Here is a 16,870-nt window from a genome sequence, read left to right as displayed (position 1 = left end):
AGTGACAGACATAACTCTCACAAGCACAAAATTTTTAAAACCTAGAAATTGTTTCTTGAATCAAGCATGTGAATTTAATATTAACACAAAAGGTTCATTATTAACAATTGCCTTAGTTATAAGACATTTTAACTGGTATTGGACTTTTTTCTCTTTAATATTTTAGTTTTCTAGATATTTATTCTCAGCTAACATGATAATTTTAATGCACTGTACACAAAAAATGGGTATTACTTTAATGTAAAGGTACTATCTGCAAGTGCTTATATTCTTGTTTAATATTTGTCTGATTTGCATAGGCAAACTATGTTACTTGTGCATCCATTCAGAGACAGCTGTAACTAAAAAACAAATGTGTAAGATAAAAGCAAGTGGTGAAATCTCTACTTAAGACGTGACAATAGGTTTATTTCTTTTTAAAAAAATCACAACATATTCCAGGATTGGAGAAGATGGCATTTCACTTACTGGTGGAGATGCATTCAGGGGGGGAGGACCAGCCCCCTTCAGCACAGGTAATGCTGCCCTTGTTATCCGGGAGGCTGTAGCCCTTATTGCAGGTAATTTGCACAGTGGCGCCTTCCAGGTATGTTTGTCCCGAAGATGCAGATTGACCGTTTTCCACAAAAGGAAAGAAACACACTCCTAAGGACCAAAAGTTGTTTAATGTACCAGATGGAAGTGGTAAAACAATAGTAAAATACATTTGCATCTTACAATATTTTTTAATGGAAAACTTTTAAAGCTAAAAGTAAGTATGAAAATAAAATTTTAAAAGAATTTAGGTTTTGCTGCTGTATTGATGAAATATATACTTTTCATATATGTTTCAAACACAAAAGGAAATTAACATTTCACTCCATTGTTCTATGGGTTTTATAATAAAATATTTTATTTTTATAAACTTTTCTAGGTATAAATAGTATGTTAATGTTTCTCTCTTAATTCTCATAAATATTTTTTATAGAAAGGCCATTATTACCTTTGTTGGCTCATTTATTGTGCTCCCCCCCATTGTTTTTCTGTTTCAGTACACTTGTTACCTCCTGAGTATGCTCTTCACATTTATTGAAGGATTAATATAGACATAATTTTAGGCACAAAAAAAGTAATCTATGGAAAATGTAAAAGTATAGATGCTAAACCTTATGTGCTCCTTTCAATATTCAAGAGAATGATACATTTCAACAGAGAATAGATATGTACAAAGACTTTTTTAAAGAAAAAATTATGACCAGGCTGATAACAAATGAATATCAGGACATAAATATTAGGAGTGAAATATATTAATGGTCAGTTTTAAAACTTACAACATGAAAGAAAGCTCATATATTCATTCTTCATTTGGTTTTCGAAACAGGCTTCTCAAAACATAAAGGACAGCATCTCTCCTCTTTGCTGGCTCCTCTAGTCCTGACCCCTGTGACTCTCTGTCAAGACCTTGGGACCCCACCTGCCGCGTCCTTCTCCACTCCCCGAACGGTTCATCCCCATCAGGCATTTACTCACTGAGACACTTTGGAATCGGTGACCATCCGCCCTCTGTGCATGTTATGGGAGTCCAAAAGTGTTTTGAAGGAGACATAAAATTATATTCACAGGAATAATAGAAAATTTTCCCAAGAGAAACTGGGAAAGATGCCTTGTATTTCTTTTCATCATACAGAATTCCATGGTTTATTTTTGGAAAATCACAATGTCTCTCTGGGAAAAGTAAAACAAAACTGAAGAATTAAATATGAATCTACATTTATGAATCATTAAATCATATTTTAATCATCTTATCAATACTTTTTTTCTTTCAGCTAGCTTAAATTCCATTAGCTTAATGCCCTCCAGTGCCCTAATTAGTTAAGGACAAAGAAAGATCTCTAATGAAGAGTACAGGTGCTAGTGGTAAAGAACCCGTCTATCAGTGCAGGCAACATAAAAGACTCAGGTTCGATCCCTGGGTCAGGAAGATCCCCTGGAGGAGGGCATGGCAACCCACTCCAGTATTCTTGCCTGGAGAATCCCATGGACAGAGGAGCCTGGCGGGGTACAGTCCATAGGGTTGCAAAAATTGACACAACTGAGCGATTTAGCACACAGCACATTGTCAGTGAAGGTAAAATGTAGATGTTAGAGTCATGTGAAATATAATGTCCTTTGCAGTATCTTCAAGAAGAAAATTTCCCACAGGTTAAGAGCCAAGCAGAGTGGGACAGCAGTAAGACCTCACTGGTGTACAGGACATGCTGGCATCTCCACTCGCCTCCTTTCTCTACTCTGTATCCTAGTCCTAGGTAGCTCCACCCGAAGTCTCTGTCTTGTCTGTATTTTCCTGGTACATTGAAGATGAAGTGTTTTGTTTGTTTGTTTGTTTTCTCTTTATTTGGAAAAAGAAAGAAGCAACTTACAGAAACTCAGCTCACAAATTAACCAGGGAAATTTCCCCTTTCCGCTTATCTAGAGGTGATTTTCAACGTTGCACAATATTTGAAGCTAGTAATTCCCATTGTATTTCACTTGTGAAATCTGAAGTTGCTTATCTAAGTGTCTGAAATTTTATATTAGATGGTTTTGGAGGGGGGAAAAAAAAAAACCCTCACACACTGATGGTGAAAGTGTGAGTCACTCGGTGTGCCCAACTCTGTGCAACCCCATGGACTGTAGCCCACCAGGCTCCTCCGTCCATGGGATTCTCCAGGCAAGAATACTGGAGTGAGCAGCCATTTCCTTCTCCAGGGGATCTTCCCAACCCAGGGATGGAATCTGGATCTCCTGCATTACAGCCAGATTCTTTACCATCTGAGCCATCAGGGAAGCTTTCACTGATGGTAGTACCTCCCATAATTCTTTTACAGATATTTCTTGTCTGCCTGTCAAACTATAGTATTCGATTTCCATGCATTTTAACCTACATATTCTTTGCTATGCAGAATAACCTTGCTTCCATCCTCCAAATGTCCCTGTTTTACCCGCCCTTCAAAGCTCATTCTTCAGCGTTTAGCAAATACTCTTGTAGCTCAGCATTGGCACTGATTCAATAACTGCTTTTCATAGGTCTCCTTTACCCAGTCACCCGCTCCAAAAGGAGAAAATGATTTCTCAAGGCTTGACATTCTGATAAAACCTTGGGAGTACATTTCCTACGGGACACACATACACACACACAACCTTGCAATCTATTTACTTATTTACATGGTTTGCTTTCCTCGTAAGACCCTGTGCATTGTAATGAGACACGGAGTTTTCGTTTTCTTTTGAACTTGTTGCTGCACAGTATAGTCTTTGATAAATATTTTACGGCTGAAAGCATGAAGAATGTTGGACTATGCAAGTGTTAGCGTGCTTCTTTCACACTCCGGCCAGTCTCTCAACAGGCAAATGAACAGCTGTTGTTGCTGCTCAGTTGCTAAGTCATGTCCGACTCTGCAACCCCATGGATTCCCAGTCTTCCACTATCTACCAGAGCTTGCTCAAACTCATCTCCATTGAGTTGGTGATGCTATCTAACCATCTCATCCTCTGTCACCCTTTTCTCCCCCTGCCTTCAATCTTTCCCTGCCTTAGGGTCTTTTCCAAGGAATGGGCTCTTCTCATCAGGTGGCCAAAGTTTTGGAGTTTCAGCTTCAGCATCAGTCCTTCCAAAGAATAGTCAGGGTTGATTTCCTTTAGGATTGACTGATTTTATCTCTTTAGAATCCAAGAGACTCTCAAGAGTCTTCTCCAGCACCAACACAAACTCACGAATCACTTAACTGTACAGCAGTCCCCAACCTTTTTGGCACCAGGAACTGCTTTTGTGGAAGACAATTTTTCCATGGCTGGGGGTGAGGGTGATGATTCGGGAATGATTCAAGTGCACTACACTTATTATGCACTTTATTTTGTTATTGTTGCATCAGCTCCACCAGAGATCATCAGGCATTAGATCCCGGAGACTGGGGCCTCCTGACTTAGCAGCGATACAACTTTTGATGGAGCGTCTCTAAAAGCTCTAGGAGACTAGATTGAAGCTTGAACATTTTTTTGCACTTTTTACACCATGTTGTCACTGTGCAGTCACTAAGTCAACCCTTTGCAACCCCATGGATTACAGCCCGCCGGGCTCCTCTGGCCATGGGATTTCCCAGGCAGGAATACTGGAGTGGGTTGCCATTTCCTTCTCCAGGAGATTTTCTCAACCCAGGGACTGAACCTGCAACTCTTGCTTGGCAGATGGGCTTTTTACTACTGAACCACCTGGGAAGCCCCTCAGATTTCAGGTTGTCAAAATTCTGCATATGACTATATTTTATATTCATCTTCTTCTGCTTCCCCTCCCTCAATTTAGAAACCCCCTCTTAATGTCCATTCTTGATGGTTTTCAAAACAATATTTACCAGACATATAGGTTAAAAAGAGTCAAATACACCCAAACATACAGTTTTTCAGTGAGGATGTTGTAAAAAGGTCTGATCCTTACTTTAGGCTAACCAGAGAAGTTGGTATTTTTAATTGACTAAGCAATATCTGTTACTGGAGAAAAATACTTTTTTTCCCATTAGCTAACTATAGTCCTCTGATTATAATTCTATGAAAAATGTATAAACAAATGAGTAATTTTCAAGTCTGTAGAAATAATGTTTTGCAACTTTTATAATGGTGGATCATAAAAGGAAGGAATTTTATAGTTCTTATTTTTTCTTATGTTAGGACTGAAGAGATTTTCCCAAAGAGAACAACTATTTGCAAAAATTAGCATCAAAAGAGCAAAACAAATACTTTCTGAAAATCAAATGGTAAAGCACATGACTAAAATCCCACATCCATACACAGTTTAATCAGTTACCCTAGATCTTGTAGGATATTTGATTTGCAATTACTCAGATGGGTTGGATTTTATTTCAACACAAAACAAGATGTGACATTTTTTAAAATACTGTGAGACATAGTGTTTTGTATTAAAGGAGAAGTGGTGTACATTTTTTTTTTCATTTTAAACCTTGCTGAAAAGCTCAGAAGAAGCAAATAATTTATTGGTATCTCACTAGTTTTATTACATATGAAAATAAGGATATGCTCTATAGTTTCATTAAAAGAGATGACACTAATTCAGAAAGATAAATGCACCTCAAACTTCACAGCAGTACTATTTATAACAGCCAAGACTTGAAAGCAACCTAAGTGTCCACAGATAAATGAATGGGTAAAGAAGATATGGTATTTGTACATACCATGGGATACTCAACCATAAAAAAGGAAATCTTGCCATTTGTGACAACGTGGATGGACCTGGAGAGCATTCTACTAACTAAAATAAGTCAGACAGAGAAAAAACTGTATGACCCCACTTACATGTGAGGATTTCAAAATCCAGAAAGCAAAACAAAAAGAAACTAGACAAAACAAAAGCAGACTCATCATAGAGCAAACGTGTGGTTGCCAGAGGTGAGGAAGGTGGAGACTGGACAGGTGAAATAGGTGAAGAACATTAAGAGGAACAAACTTCCAGTTATAAAATAAATAAGCCACAGGGATGTAGTATACAGCGGAAAGAATAGAATCGATACTGCTGTAATATCTTTGTTTGGGGACAGATTGTTATGAGAATTATCATGATGACCATTTCATAATGTATGCATGCAAACGTCAAATTACTTTGTAGTACACCTGAAACTAATATATTATTGTACATCAAATTATATTTTAGTTAAAAAAAAAGATTTTTCTTTGTCAAGTGATGATTAGATTGAAATAGGAAATTCCTGAATTTAATAATATTCAAATCTTAAATTTAAAAAATCTATGAAAATTCAAACATATTGCAGGTGTCCAGGCTTCCTTGGTATACTTTTTCTGGTCTGTGGCGTCGCAGCATTCATGCAGGATTACATTGGCACTTCACTTTTTTACCTTTATCATATGCAGATTTTTCAACATTCAGTTTCTCTCCAGATTTTGTATTTGGTGGCTACTTATATATCATAACTTAACATAGAAAAATTGTTTCATTCTATTTTCCCTTAATTGCATATTAGAAAATATTTTCATTAAAAACAAAAATGATGATCCTTTATTCCCAATATTTTCACCCCTGTATTCATTTAAAAATATATGTACACACAACACACACATTTGAGAGAGGAACTCAATATCCAGAGCTGTTTTCAGGCTTCAACTTACCTTGTCCCCCCACAGTAGAAATCCATAAGATTAGAAGGACATGAGTTAAAAGCAACATGCCAGTTACGCTAGCAGCATGTAATTAAAATCGGCCCTGCAGTGATGGTGTTCCTCTCAGCGCTGTTTCATTTACAGTTATGAGCATGACTGTGAATTCCGTGCATTACCAGGAAGCCAGTGTAGTGAAATCCTTTTGGTAAATATCAAAGTTCACACAGGGTAATGTGAAATCTCTAAATAATATCTGATTGGTGTTTTCACATTAATACTCTGAATCCTTCATTTGATATTTGAGCACAATGCTATTAATATCTGTGCAACTTCTTTGTGGTTGCACTTACTAAGTTTCCCAGTTTGAAGGGTTCAGAAATGGACCACTGAGGAAGAGAGATGAAGAACCTTCTTTCTTCTTGCTGGCCAAGAAGTGAGCTGTTTCAGGGCCAGCCAGGTGAAGGCCATCAACCTTCATTTTAACACAGCATCAATCTGACAGTTATATATTCCTCTTAAAGAGGCACAAAGAATTAAGTTCCTTCTTGATAGTTTTCATATTTGTAGACATTTTGAAAGTCTAGTCAAGAATGAGTTTGTCAGATAAAGCTTCCTGAAAATCTTGAGCAGGTTATATTTCAAAGTAATTTTGTTTAGGAGGGTCTTTAAGAATGGCTATGAGAAAACCTGAACATAATCTCTCCCCAAAGATAGAAATAAATGGGGTAAAAAAAACAAACCCACAGAACTACAAAAGCATTTATAGTTTCTGGAAATGGGTCGAAGAGTATACTCTTAGGAAATGTTTATTCAGTAAAAAGAGCGACTGCTCCCTGGCTCCTCCCTTTTGTCCTGGCTCAGAAGTTGCAAGCTGGGCGGCCAGGCAACCCCCCTGGACTGGAGGTTTTGCTGCCTGGAGGGAAAGCAGAGCTTGGAAAAATCCAGCCCCAGTGACATCGTAGACTGCAACAGAGAGTATGTGTTTATTATACAAACAATCCAGGAAGAACTGCATCTCTAGCTGGTACTATTTGGGGCAAGTAAGAAAATGGCAGCTCAGCCAGCCATTTAACAGGGCGATTTGGAGACAGGGGCAGGCAGCCCAAAGGTGCCCACTAAGATGCCCCTTGTTGCTAGTGGTCAGAAGTCAATGGATACGCACACGACTGCTCCATCAGAGAAAGCGGAGAGAGACTCTAGTCCTTGGCTAAATGTGGAGCAGACTTGTCAATTCCCTGAATTTCGTAAGCATTTCCCCAGGCCACACGCTGTTCTGGAGATAAAGGTGAAATCCTTACTTAGTCAATACGCTTAAGCAAAACATCTGACAAGTTATTGTCTGACTACTAAGCTATGCTGACTCAAGGATGACCCCTAGGAAGTCAGATTAAAAAATAAAAAATTAAGCAATGTCATCAAAATCTACATACTGTGGGAAAATCAGACTCCACAGAATTAGTGCACACTGGTCACTAAACAAATAAACAAACATTAGCAATTGCAGCAAGCCCTTGATTGGAGAGGATTCAGAATTCGTATGTATTACCATATGTTACCTAAAATATCTAGTTTTCAACAACCAAAAAAGTAATGAATTTTCAAAGAATTTGAAAAAGAATAGGTACATTTATATGTATAACTGAATCACTTGCTGTACATCTGAAACTAATACAGCACTGTTAATCAACTATGCTCCAATATAAAATAAAAAGTTAAAAAATATGAGACACTGAAAGAAATAGGGAACTGTATGCCATACACAGGGGTGAAAGTTCATTTTATTCACATCCAAGTTATTCCAGTTTTACTTCCCAATATGTTGAGAGAAAGGATCGTCTTGCTCTCTTTGCGTTCGTTCGTTCGTTCGTTCGTTCGTTCGTTAGTTCAGTCGCTCAGTCGTGTCCGACTCTCTGCGGCCCCATGAACTGCAGCACGCCAGGCTCCCTGTCCATCACCAACTCCCGGAGTTCACTCAGACTCACGTCCATCGAGTCTGTGATGCCATCCAGCCATCTCATCCTCTGTTGTCCCCTTCTTCTCCTGCCCCTAATCCCTCCCAGCATCAGGGTCTTTTCCAGTGCGTCAACTCTTCACATGAGGTGGCCAAAGTACTGGAGTTTCAGCTTCAGCATCATTCCGGTTGGTGATGAACAGGGAGGCCTGGCGTGCTGCGATTCATGGGGTCGCAAAGAGTCGGACACGACAGCGACTGAACTGAACTGAACTGAACTTCCAATGAACACCCAGGACTGATCTCCTTTAGGATGGACTGGTTGGATGTCCTTGCAGTCCAGGGACTCTCAAGAGTCTTCTCCAACACCACAGTTCAAAAGCATCAATTCTTCGGCGCTCAGCTTTCTTCACAGTCCAGCTCTCACATCCATACATGACCACTGGAAAAACCATAGCCTTGACTAGACGGACCTTTGTTGGCAAAGCAATGTCTCTGCTTTTGAATATGCTATCTAGGTTGGTCATAACTTTCCTTCCAAGGAGTAAGCGTCTTTTAATTTCATGGCTGCAATCACCATCTGCAGTGATTTTGGAGCCCCCAAAAAGAAAGTCTGACACTGTTTCCACTGTTTCCCCATCTATTTCCCATGAAGTGATGGAACCAGATGCCATGATCTTAGTTTTCTGAATGTTGAGCTTTAAGTCAACTTTAAGCCTAAAATGAAAATTTTAGGGTTGAATAAAATAAATCATAGTAATATCCAACACTTAATTAGTAGTTCTAGAACTTGTCTTTACAATTGTTATCTCTTTTAAACCCCAAAGCTCCTTCTTCAAAGAAGGCATAATTATCTCATAATTACCAGTAGGAAAAATTAAGTAAAACTTTCTCCAGTTGCTGTTCATCAAGCGTAGGAGAAGATTATGGACCTGGCAGTCTTGACCTAGAGCTGTGCCAGTTCTGTCTATTTTACAGTTTCTGTATTAACGATTACATACCAAATAGGATTATGGTAAAACATATTTTACATTTGGATCATGGGTATTCACCATTCTTGCTCCACTAAGGTACCTTCACATTAATGATCACTATAAACATTTGAAGTTTGCTTATACCTTGTGTTGTCATTCAGTCACCCACTCGTGACCGACTCTTTGCAACCCCTTGGACTGCAGCACGCCAGGCTTCCCTGTCCTTCACCACCTCCCTAAGTTTGCCCAAGTTCATGTTCATTTCATCAGTGGTACCATCCAGCCATCTCATCCACTGACACCCTCTTCTCTTTTTGCCCTCGATCTTACCCAACATCAGGGACTTTTCCAATGAGTCATCTGTTCGCATAAAATGACCAAAACACTGGAGCTTCAGCAGCAATATAAACATTTAAAGTTTGTTTATATCTTATCATAGCTGAAATATTTATGAATATTCTGCTCTTAGATACATACAGCTGTCTTCCAGGAAGGGGGTGGGAAAGTGAAAGTTTGTTCAGTCTTGTCCAACTGTTTGTGATCCCATGGACTTGAAATCTCTCCGGGCTCCTCTGTCTATGGGATTCCCAGGCAATAGTACTGGGGTGGGTAGCCATTCCCTTCTCCAGGGGATCTTCCCAACACAGAGATTGAACCTGTGTCTCCTGCAGCTCCCATGTTGCAGGCAGATTCTTTACCATCTGAGCCACCAGGGAAGCCCACTCTGAACTTAAATTTCCAGGGATGGGAAAGGAGCTGGAGGTTAAATCAGTTGCCAGACGTCAATGAGTTAGTTAGCCATGCCTACGCAATGAAGCCTCCATAAAACCTAGAGACCAGGTTCTAGAGCTTCCAGGCTGGTGATAATTTGGAGGTGCCAGGAGACTGGCCCCAGGAAGAGCCTGGAAAATCTGTGCCCCACCCCTACACCTTGCCCTGAGCGTCTCCTCCATCTGACTGTTCCTGGGTTAGATCCTTTTGTAGGAAACCGGGACTCTAATAGATCAAATGCTTTCTGCTTTTTGTGAGCCACTTTAGCAAAGTAATCGAACTTGAGGAAGAGGTCATGGCAACCACCAATCTATAGCCAGTTAGTCAGAAGAACAGGTAACGACTTCGACCTTCAGTGGGTTTCTGGAGCGGGGGGTGCAGTCCTGTGGGTCTGTGCCCTTAACTCGTGGCACCTGGTACTGCCTCCAAGTAGACAGTGTCAGAACTGAGTTGAGCTGTAGGACACGCTGCTGGTATTGAAGAGTCGTTTGGTGGTGTGGAAAACACACGCATCTTAGTAAGAAAGTTTACTGAGCTAGTCAAGCAGCATATTTCAGTCAGGATTGCAAACAGACTTACCCTCAGTTGGAGTAAAGCGAAAGTCACACGTGGTAACAGAAACTCTTCAGTTTTACAGACTTGGTTTTGCACAAATGAACCAAAGCTAGATTTTTCCCCCCTGACTTTTGTTTCTTTTTTTTATACCATCCACATACCTGACAACTGACCTTGTCAGGATAACCAAACTGTGTCGCCTTTTAACGTATTATGAGAGAACCATATGTTGACTTGCTTCTTTTGATGTACTACTATACTGTGTTAAGTTATATGAATTCTATATAAACTATGTGTAACTGTGTGTAACTTTGAGACACACTATAGCATTGTTGTTAATGGCACCGTCTTTAGAGACAAACTAACATGAATTTAAGCCCTGGCATAAGAATGGATAGATGTGAGGTCTTCAGTGGTATAGTATGAACTGTGTGGCTTCCATCTCCTCGTCTGTGAAATATTTATAATCATAAACTTTGTGAAGATCACACATATTAATTATACCACATTTTGAAGCATAGTATATAAGTATCCAGGTGTTATTAGAATTTAGTTTTTCTTAATTTGACATCTTCTTAGGCAATAAACTTACCACTAGGTGTTCCTGGGGCTACAAGCTTCAAGGGAAGCTAGAAACATACTCTCTTACTAGGAAGTCCTATCTCCAGAGACACACTGTGATCTTCTAATACTAAAATGAACAAGAATATGGTGGAGAATGCATAAGGTGATCATACAATTTATTGCACAAGTTACCTCAGTTTTAAAAGTAAACTTTATGTTTGGGGCTCACAGCAAAACTCAGCAGAAAGTGCAGAATTCCTAAATATCCCTTGCCCTCCCAAACACCCAATCGCCCCCATCAACACCCTCCAGCAGAGAGGTGCATTCGCTACAATCAGTGAACCTACAGTAACACGTCAATGTCACCCAAAGTCCACAGTTTACATCAGGGCTCACTCTTGGTCTATGTATTCTACAGTGTGATAGTGTAATTTATAGGAAAAAGTACATTTGGTCATTCAGATGATCAAATATATGAGAAGTATATATTTGGTTTTTATCCTGGCTCATAGCTCCCCAAATCCCTGGAATTTCCTGAGAAGAAAGAGCAACAGAATAAGTCATCATTATGCGAACATTGTTTTTAATAACACCATACTCCCTCACCTTTGGGGCAATATGTAACTGTTCCTCTCATGGAAAACAAAATCGGCTTACAGCTTCTTCTTTCTCCTTCCTTCCCTCTCCTCCATCAAGCAAGTCTATTGAATGTTAAAATCTTTTCTATTTGTTTTTTCAAATATATTTAGAATTCTGCAATTTCACTTCAGCTTTCAGTTCAGTTGCTCCAGTCGTGTCTGACTCTTTGCGACCCCATGAATTGCAGCACGCCAGGCCTCCCTGTCCATAACCAAATCCCAGAGTTCACTCAGACTCACGTCCATCGAGTCAGTGATGCCATCAAGCCATCTCATCCTCTGTTATCCCCTTCTCCTCCTGCCCCCAATCCCCCCCAGCATCAGAGTCTTTTCCAATGAGTCAACTCTTCGTATGAGGTGGCCAAAGTACTGGAGTTTCAGCTTCAACATCAGTCCTTCCAATGAACACTCAGGACTGATTTCCTTTAGGGTGGATTGGTTGGATGTCTTTGCAGTCCAAGGGACTCTCAAGAGTCTTCTCCAACACCACAGTTCAGCTTCACATTATTTTTATTCTATTTCTACTTATAACCTATGAAGGAAGGAAGGAAAGAAAGACAGAAGGAAGGAAGGAAAGAAGGACAGAAGGAAGGAAGAAAGGAGGCACGTGAGGAAAATAATTAAAAGTCCATCAGTTGGAGAATAATTAAACCATGTTACCTCCAGCTGCTGCTGCTGCTGCTAAGTCGCGTCAGTCGTGTCCGACTCTGTGCGATCCCATAGATGGAAGCCCACCAGGCTCCTCTGTCCATGGGATTTTCCAGGCTAGTGAAATACTATTCAGGTATTAGGAAGAGTGAGATCAATTTAGGTATACTGATATGGTGTTAGGTCTATCATATATCAACAACAACAACAAAAACCCAAAGGCTTAGGACAATAAATACAATGTGATATGTAATGTACACCTCAATAAATTCATATATATAAATTAAAATACACATGTGTGTATGGAAACACATACTTGTGTGCCTCGTTACAGCTGACGTGTGCGTGCCTGCTCAGTGTTGTCCCGCATATGGAAGACAGAGCAAATGCTTTTCAGAGTTGTGCAGACTGAGGAAGCTTATCTGGGGTTTTCAGAGCAATGAAGGAGGGCTTCTCTGGTGGCTCAGTGGTAAAGAATCCGCCTGCCAATGCAGGAGACACGAGTTTGATCCTCGATCCAGGAAGATCCCACGTGCCGCAGAGCAACTAACTCCACGTGTCTCAACTGTTGAGCGCACACACACCTTAGAGGCCGAAGCCACTGCAGTGAGAAGCCCCAGCACCGCGGCTACAGAAAAGCCTCGCGGGAACGAACACCCAGAACAGCCAAAAAGCAAACAAGCAGTAAAAGGAGAAGAATGAAGGGGATTTTCATTCTTTACTCCATTACATTGTATCATTTGAGCTGTTTACAGTGTTAAAGCGCTGCTCTCATGTTTGAAAACATAATGAATTATTTCAAATTCTAATTCTTAAGCTATCTGGTTGTAGGAAAAATGAATGCTAATACACAATTGAATTTTTATTTTCTCACAAAGCTATGTTGAAAGTGTATAAAAACAGGTTAACACCCTGGCCAGCTGAACCCTTGTATTTTGTCGAACACCTGGTCTGCAATGTGTATCTGAGAAGGAGTGTTCAGGCAAACTCCTTCTCAGCTTGTGTTTGACTGCTTCCTCTTCCATTTGCTCCAGTTTTCCTCCAAAGGAATCACGCTGTGTCTCCCTGAATTCAGTTTGAATGTGTGATGTTCTCCAGTGTTTTGATCTTTCTTTTTTTACGAAGAAATAGATATCAATGAATTCTTCATTTCCCTATGAAGCATGAAAGCTTCTCTGTATAGCGCTGGGCAGCCCCGCTCTGAGCCTTGGGAAGTCCTAGGGCGGTCACCAAGTCAGCAATCCTTTGGTTTTTGACTTTGCCACCTTGCCCCACAAGGAGGCAAAACACCTATGCCAGGTTTCCTTTCATATGCGCCATGATAAACAATGATCACACAACACAATTTTCGCCCAAAAGCAAAATGGCGATCATTGCATTAATGACACGATTCCCCACACCCCGCACACCTGAGGTGGTAACTAAGTGATTAGTTTGCCCGATCACTTTGCGGGCTCGCCATCTTTATCTTTTATTTCTGCTACTGTCTGCCTCTCCAGCCTCTACAGGACTTTCCCAAACTCTCTCTGGCTCTTCAGCCCTTCAGCTTCTCTCCCCATGTATTCTGACACATTCTCAGCAGGTGTCTCCCTCCTTCGTAGAGGAAATAGAAACCAGGGGACCAGAAGCGCCTCTTTCCAGCCACAAACCCAGTTCCCCCCGCCCAGCTAGGAGCTGCCTTTTACTTCTGCCCAGGGTCCCATCTCTTTTCTCTGCATCCTTATGCCGTTTTCCCCCATTATCTCCCATCCATTCTTCTTCTTCTTTTTTCACTATCAGTTACTGTAGAGGATAGAAACCCAAGTGTTTATAGGTTGGAAACAAAAAGTACACACTTCCGCACAATATACCCAGATGTTAACCCAAATAGATATACAGGTACAATACAACACAGAGTTGATGGAGGAAATCTAACCGCTCATGCTTTACCGCACTGAAAGATCAAAGGAGAATGTCACCACCTATGTTAACAAAACTCACCACCTGTCCTTCTTTATCCACCCATCCGCATTCATTTGAACAGGTTCCGATTTCTCACACTTCATTCAAAATCCCTCCTTATCCTCACCTCCCAGCCCACACCTCTCCCTTTCACTGTGACACTTACTGCCATGCCCACCCCCCTCATGTTTCTGGACCCTCCGTTTCTTCCTCAACGTGCTCTTGTCTCAGTCTCACGTGGGATAATGCTGCTCCTCTCCAGGTGAGCAGTAACATCCAAGAAGCATCTCCAGTCCTCAGAGTTCCTGGTTTTCATTCCACCAGTCCAGCCCTTCCTCATCACTTTGCTTTGTTAGACCTTTTCTGATAGCCAATCACCAAACTCTGAATACCCTCAAAGTCCTGAACTAAACATACTTCTAACCTTAACCTGAAACACTCACCCATTTCATTAGCTTTAATAGACTTCTACTAACTGATGACTCCAATTCAGGCCCAAGGCTTGGCTCTGATATGTAGCCTTGTAAGTCCCTTGGACTGCAAAGATATCAGGCTGGTCAATCCTAAAGGAAATCAACCCTGACTGTTCACTGGAGACCACTTGACCTGCCTCCTGAGAAATCTGTATGTGGGTCAAGAAACAATAGTTAGAACTAGACATGGAACAACAGACTGGTTCCAAATTGGGAAAGGAGAATGTCAAGGCTGTATATTGTCACCCTGCTTATTTAACTTATATGCAGAGTACATCATGCAAAATGCTGGGCTGGATGAAGCACAAGCTGGAATCAAGGTTGCTGGGAGAAATATCAATAACCTCAGATATGCAGATGACACCACACTTCTGCCACAAAGTGAAGAGGAACTAAAGAGCCTCTTGATGAGAGTGAAAGAGGAGAGTGAAAATGTTGGCTTGAAAGTCAACATTGAGAAAACTAAGATCATGGCATCTGGTCCCATCACTTCATGGCAAATCGATGGGGAAACAGTGGAAGCAGTGTCAGACTTTATTTTTAGGGGGTCCACAATCACTGCAGATGGTGACTGCAGCCTTGAAATTAAAAGACGCTTGCTCTTTGGAGGAAAAGCTATGACCAACCTAGACAGCATATTAAAAAGAAGAGCCATTACTTTGCCAACAAAGTTCCATCTAGTCAAGGCTAAGGTTTTTTCTGGTAGTCATGTATGGATGTGAGTTTGACTATAAAGAAACCTGAGCACTGAAGAACTGATGCTTTTGAACTGTGGTGTTGGAGAAGACTCTTGAGAGTCCCTTGGCTGCAAGGGGATCCAACCAATCCATCCTAAAGGAAATCAGTCCTGAATATTCATTGGAAGGAGTGATGCTGAAGCTGAAACTCCAATCCTTTGGCCACCTGATGGGAAGAACTGACTCCTTGGAAAAGACCCTGATGCTGGGAAAGATTGAAGGTGGGAGGAGAAGGGGACGACAGAGGATGAGATGGTTGGATGGCATCACTGACTCAGTGGACATGAGTTTGAGTAACCTCTGGGAGCTGGTGATGGACAGGGAGGCCTGGCGTGCTGCAGTCCATGGGGTAGCAAAGAGTCAGACCTGACTTAGAGACTGAACAGCAACAATCCCTCCAGACTGGGTTCCTGGGGAAGCAGGCTATGAGGTGGAAATTAGGAGCGAGAGGATTTGGGGGAGGACTCTTAGAATCCATACCTGTGGGAGGGAAAAAGAGGAAGCAGACACGAGAAGCTGAGCTGTGCAAAGTCGCCACCAGCGGCATCACCTAGCTCTGAGGGGAGCTGTGCAAACGAGTGACTCTTTAGATTTGTCCTGAGCTGGAGTGAGGGGAAACTTTAGAGCTCCTGCTGACTGGTCATTGGTGCAGGCACCCTGGGGAGAAGCTGTGACTTTGGAAGGGGAGGCACTTCACTTGAGGCAACCCCCTTGGGGAGCTGACAGCCGAGAGCTCTCAGCAGCTAAGAGGTCCATCTTGTTTCTGAAAGCAGTCTGCGTGGTTCATCACAGCACTGACCATAAGAATCAACAACTTATGTAATATTTCTACCTGACTACTCCACAAACACCTTAAAGGTAACATTTCTGAGACCCACATCTTCATGCTCACCCCTCACATAGCTTCTCCTGCATCTTCACATCACACTGAGATGGACGTTCGGTTTGCTTAGTCCAGACAGGGCCCACAGAGCCCTCCTTCAGCACTTTCTGTCCAGCGCACAGCGTCACTGGGTGTGCCCAGTACTTGGGTCCGTGTGTGCCATTCCTGCTACTTGGGATATCTTCCTAGTTTTGTAAGCCCCAGACTTAACTTTTTCCAGGAATTGTCCTACAGCTCAGTTATACCAAAAAAGTTAATTACTTCTCCCTCAACGCCACTCCTTTAAAAGCTCCATTGCTCTCCTGTTCACACTTTTATTTCTTTAGCATTAGAAGTTTACAAAACGGCAGCTGATAAGCCACATTGCTCACAAAACTTTAGGCGTCCCACCCCCCGGGGGGACAGGAAAGCCTGGCATGCCGCAGTCCATGGGGTCACAAAGGTTCGGACACGACTTAGCGACTAATCAATGACAACAAACATAAAGATCAACAGATTTCACAATTATCAAATCAGACGACATAGCAATACTGGACACAATATCCCTATATGACTAATATCCACCTTGACTGAACCTTCTGTTTCCTGGGATAA

The 16,870-nt window shown here is 41.3% G+C and overlaps 1 protein-coding gene across 1 annotated transcript in view; it reads right to left on the bottom strand.

The window, feature by feature from the left end:
- The window catches only part of LOC128061315 (uncharacterized), a 111,034-nt gene that overhangs the window by 28,549 nt on the left and 65,615 nt on the right, over positions 1-16,870 (bottom strand). The window contains exons 15-17 of the mRNA XM_052653588.1: positions 6,147-6,218; positions 1,510-1,700; positions 469-645 (exon numbers count right to left, since the gene is read on the bottom strand). Of these exons, the coding sequence (XP_052509548.1) occupies positions 469-645; positions 1,510-1,700; positions 6,147-6,218 (440 nt within the window). The remainder of the gene's footprint in view (positions 1-468; positions 646-1,509; positions 1,701-6,146; positions 6,219-16,870) is intronic.

The sequence above is a fragment of the Budorcas taxicolor genome, chromosome 16, assembly GCF_023091745.1.
Source record: "Budorcas taxicolor isolate Tak-1 chromosome 16, Takin1.1, whole genome shotgun sequence".
Taxonomy (NCBI): domain Eukaryota; kingdom Metazoa; phylum Chordata; class Mammalia; order Artiodactyla; family Bovidae; genus Budorcas; species Budorcas taxicolor.
Note: the sequence above shows the minus strand (reverse complement) of the source record. Positions and strands in the feature narration are given on the sequence as shown.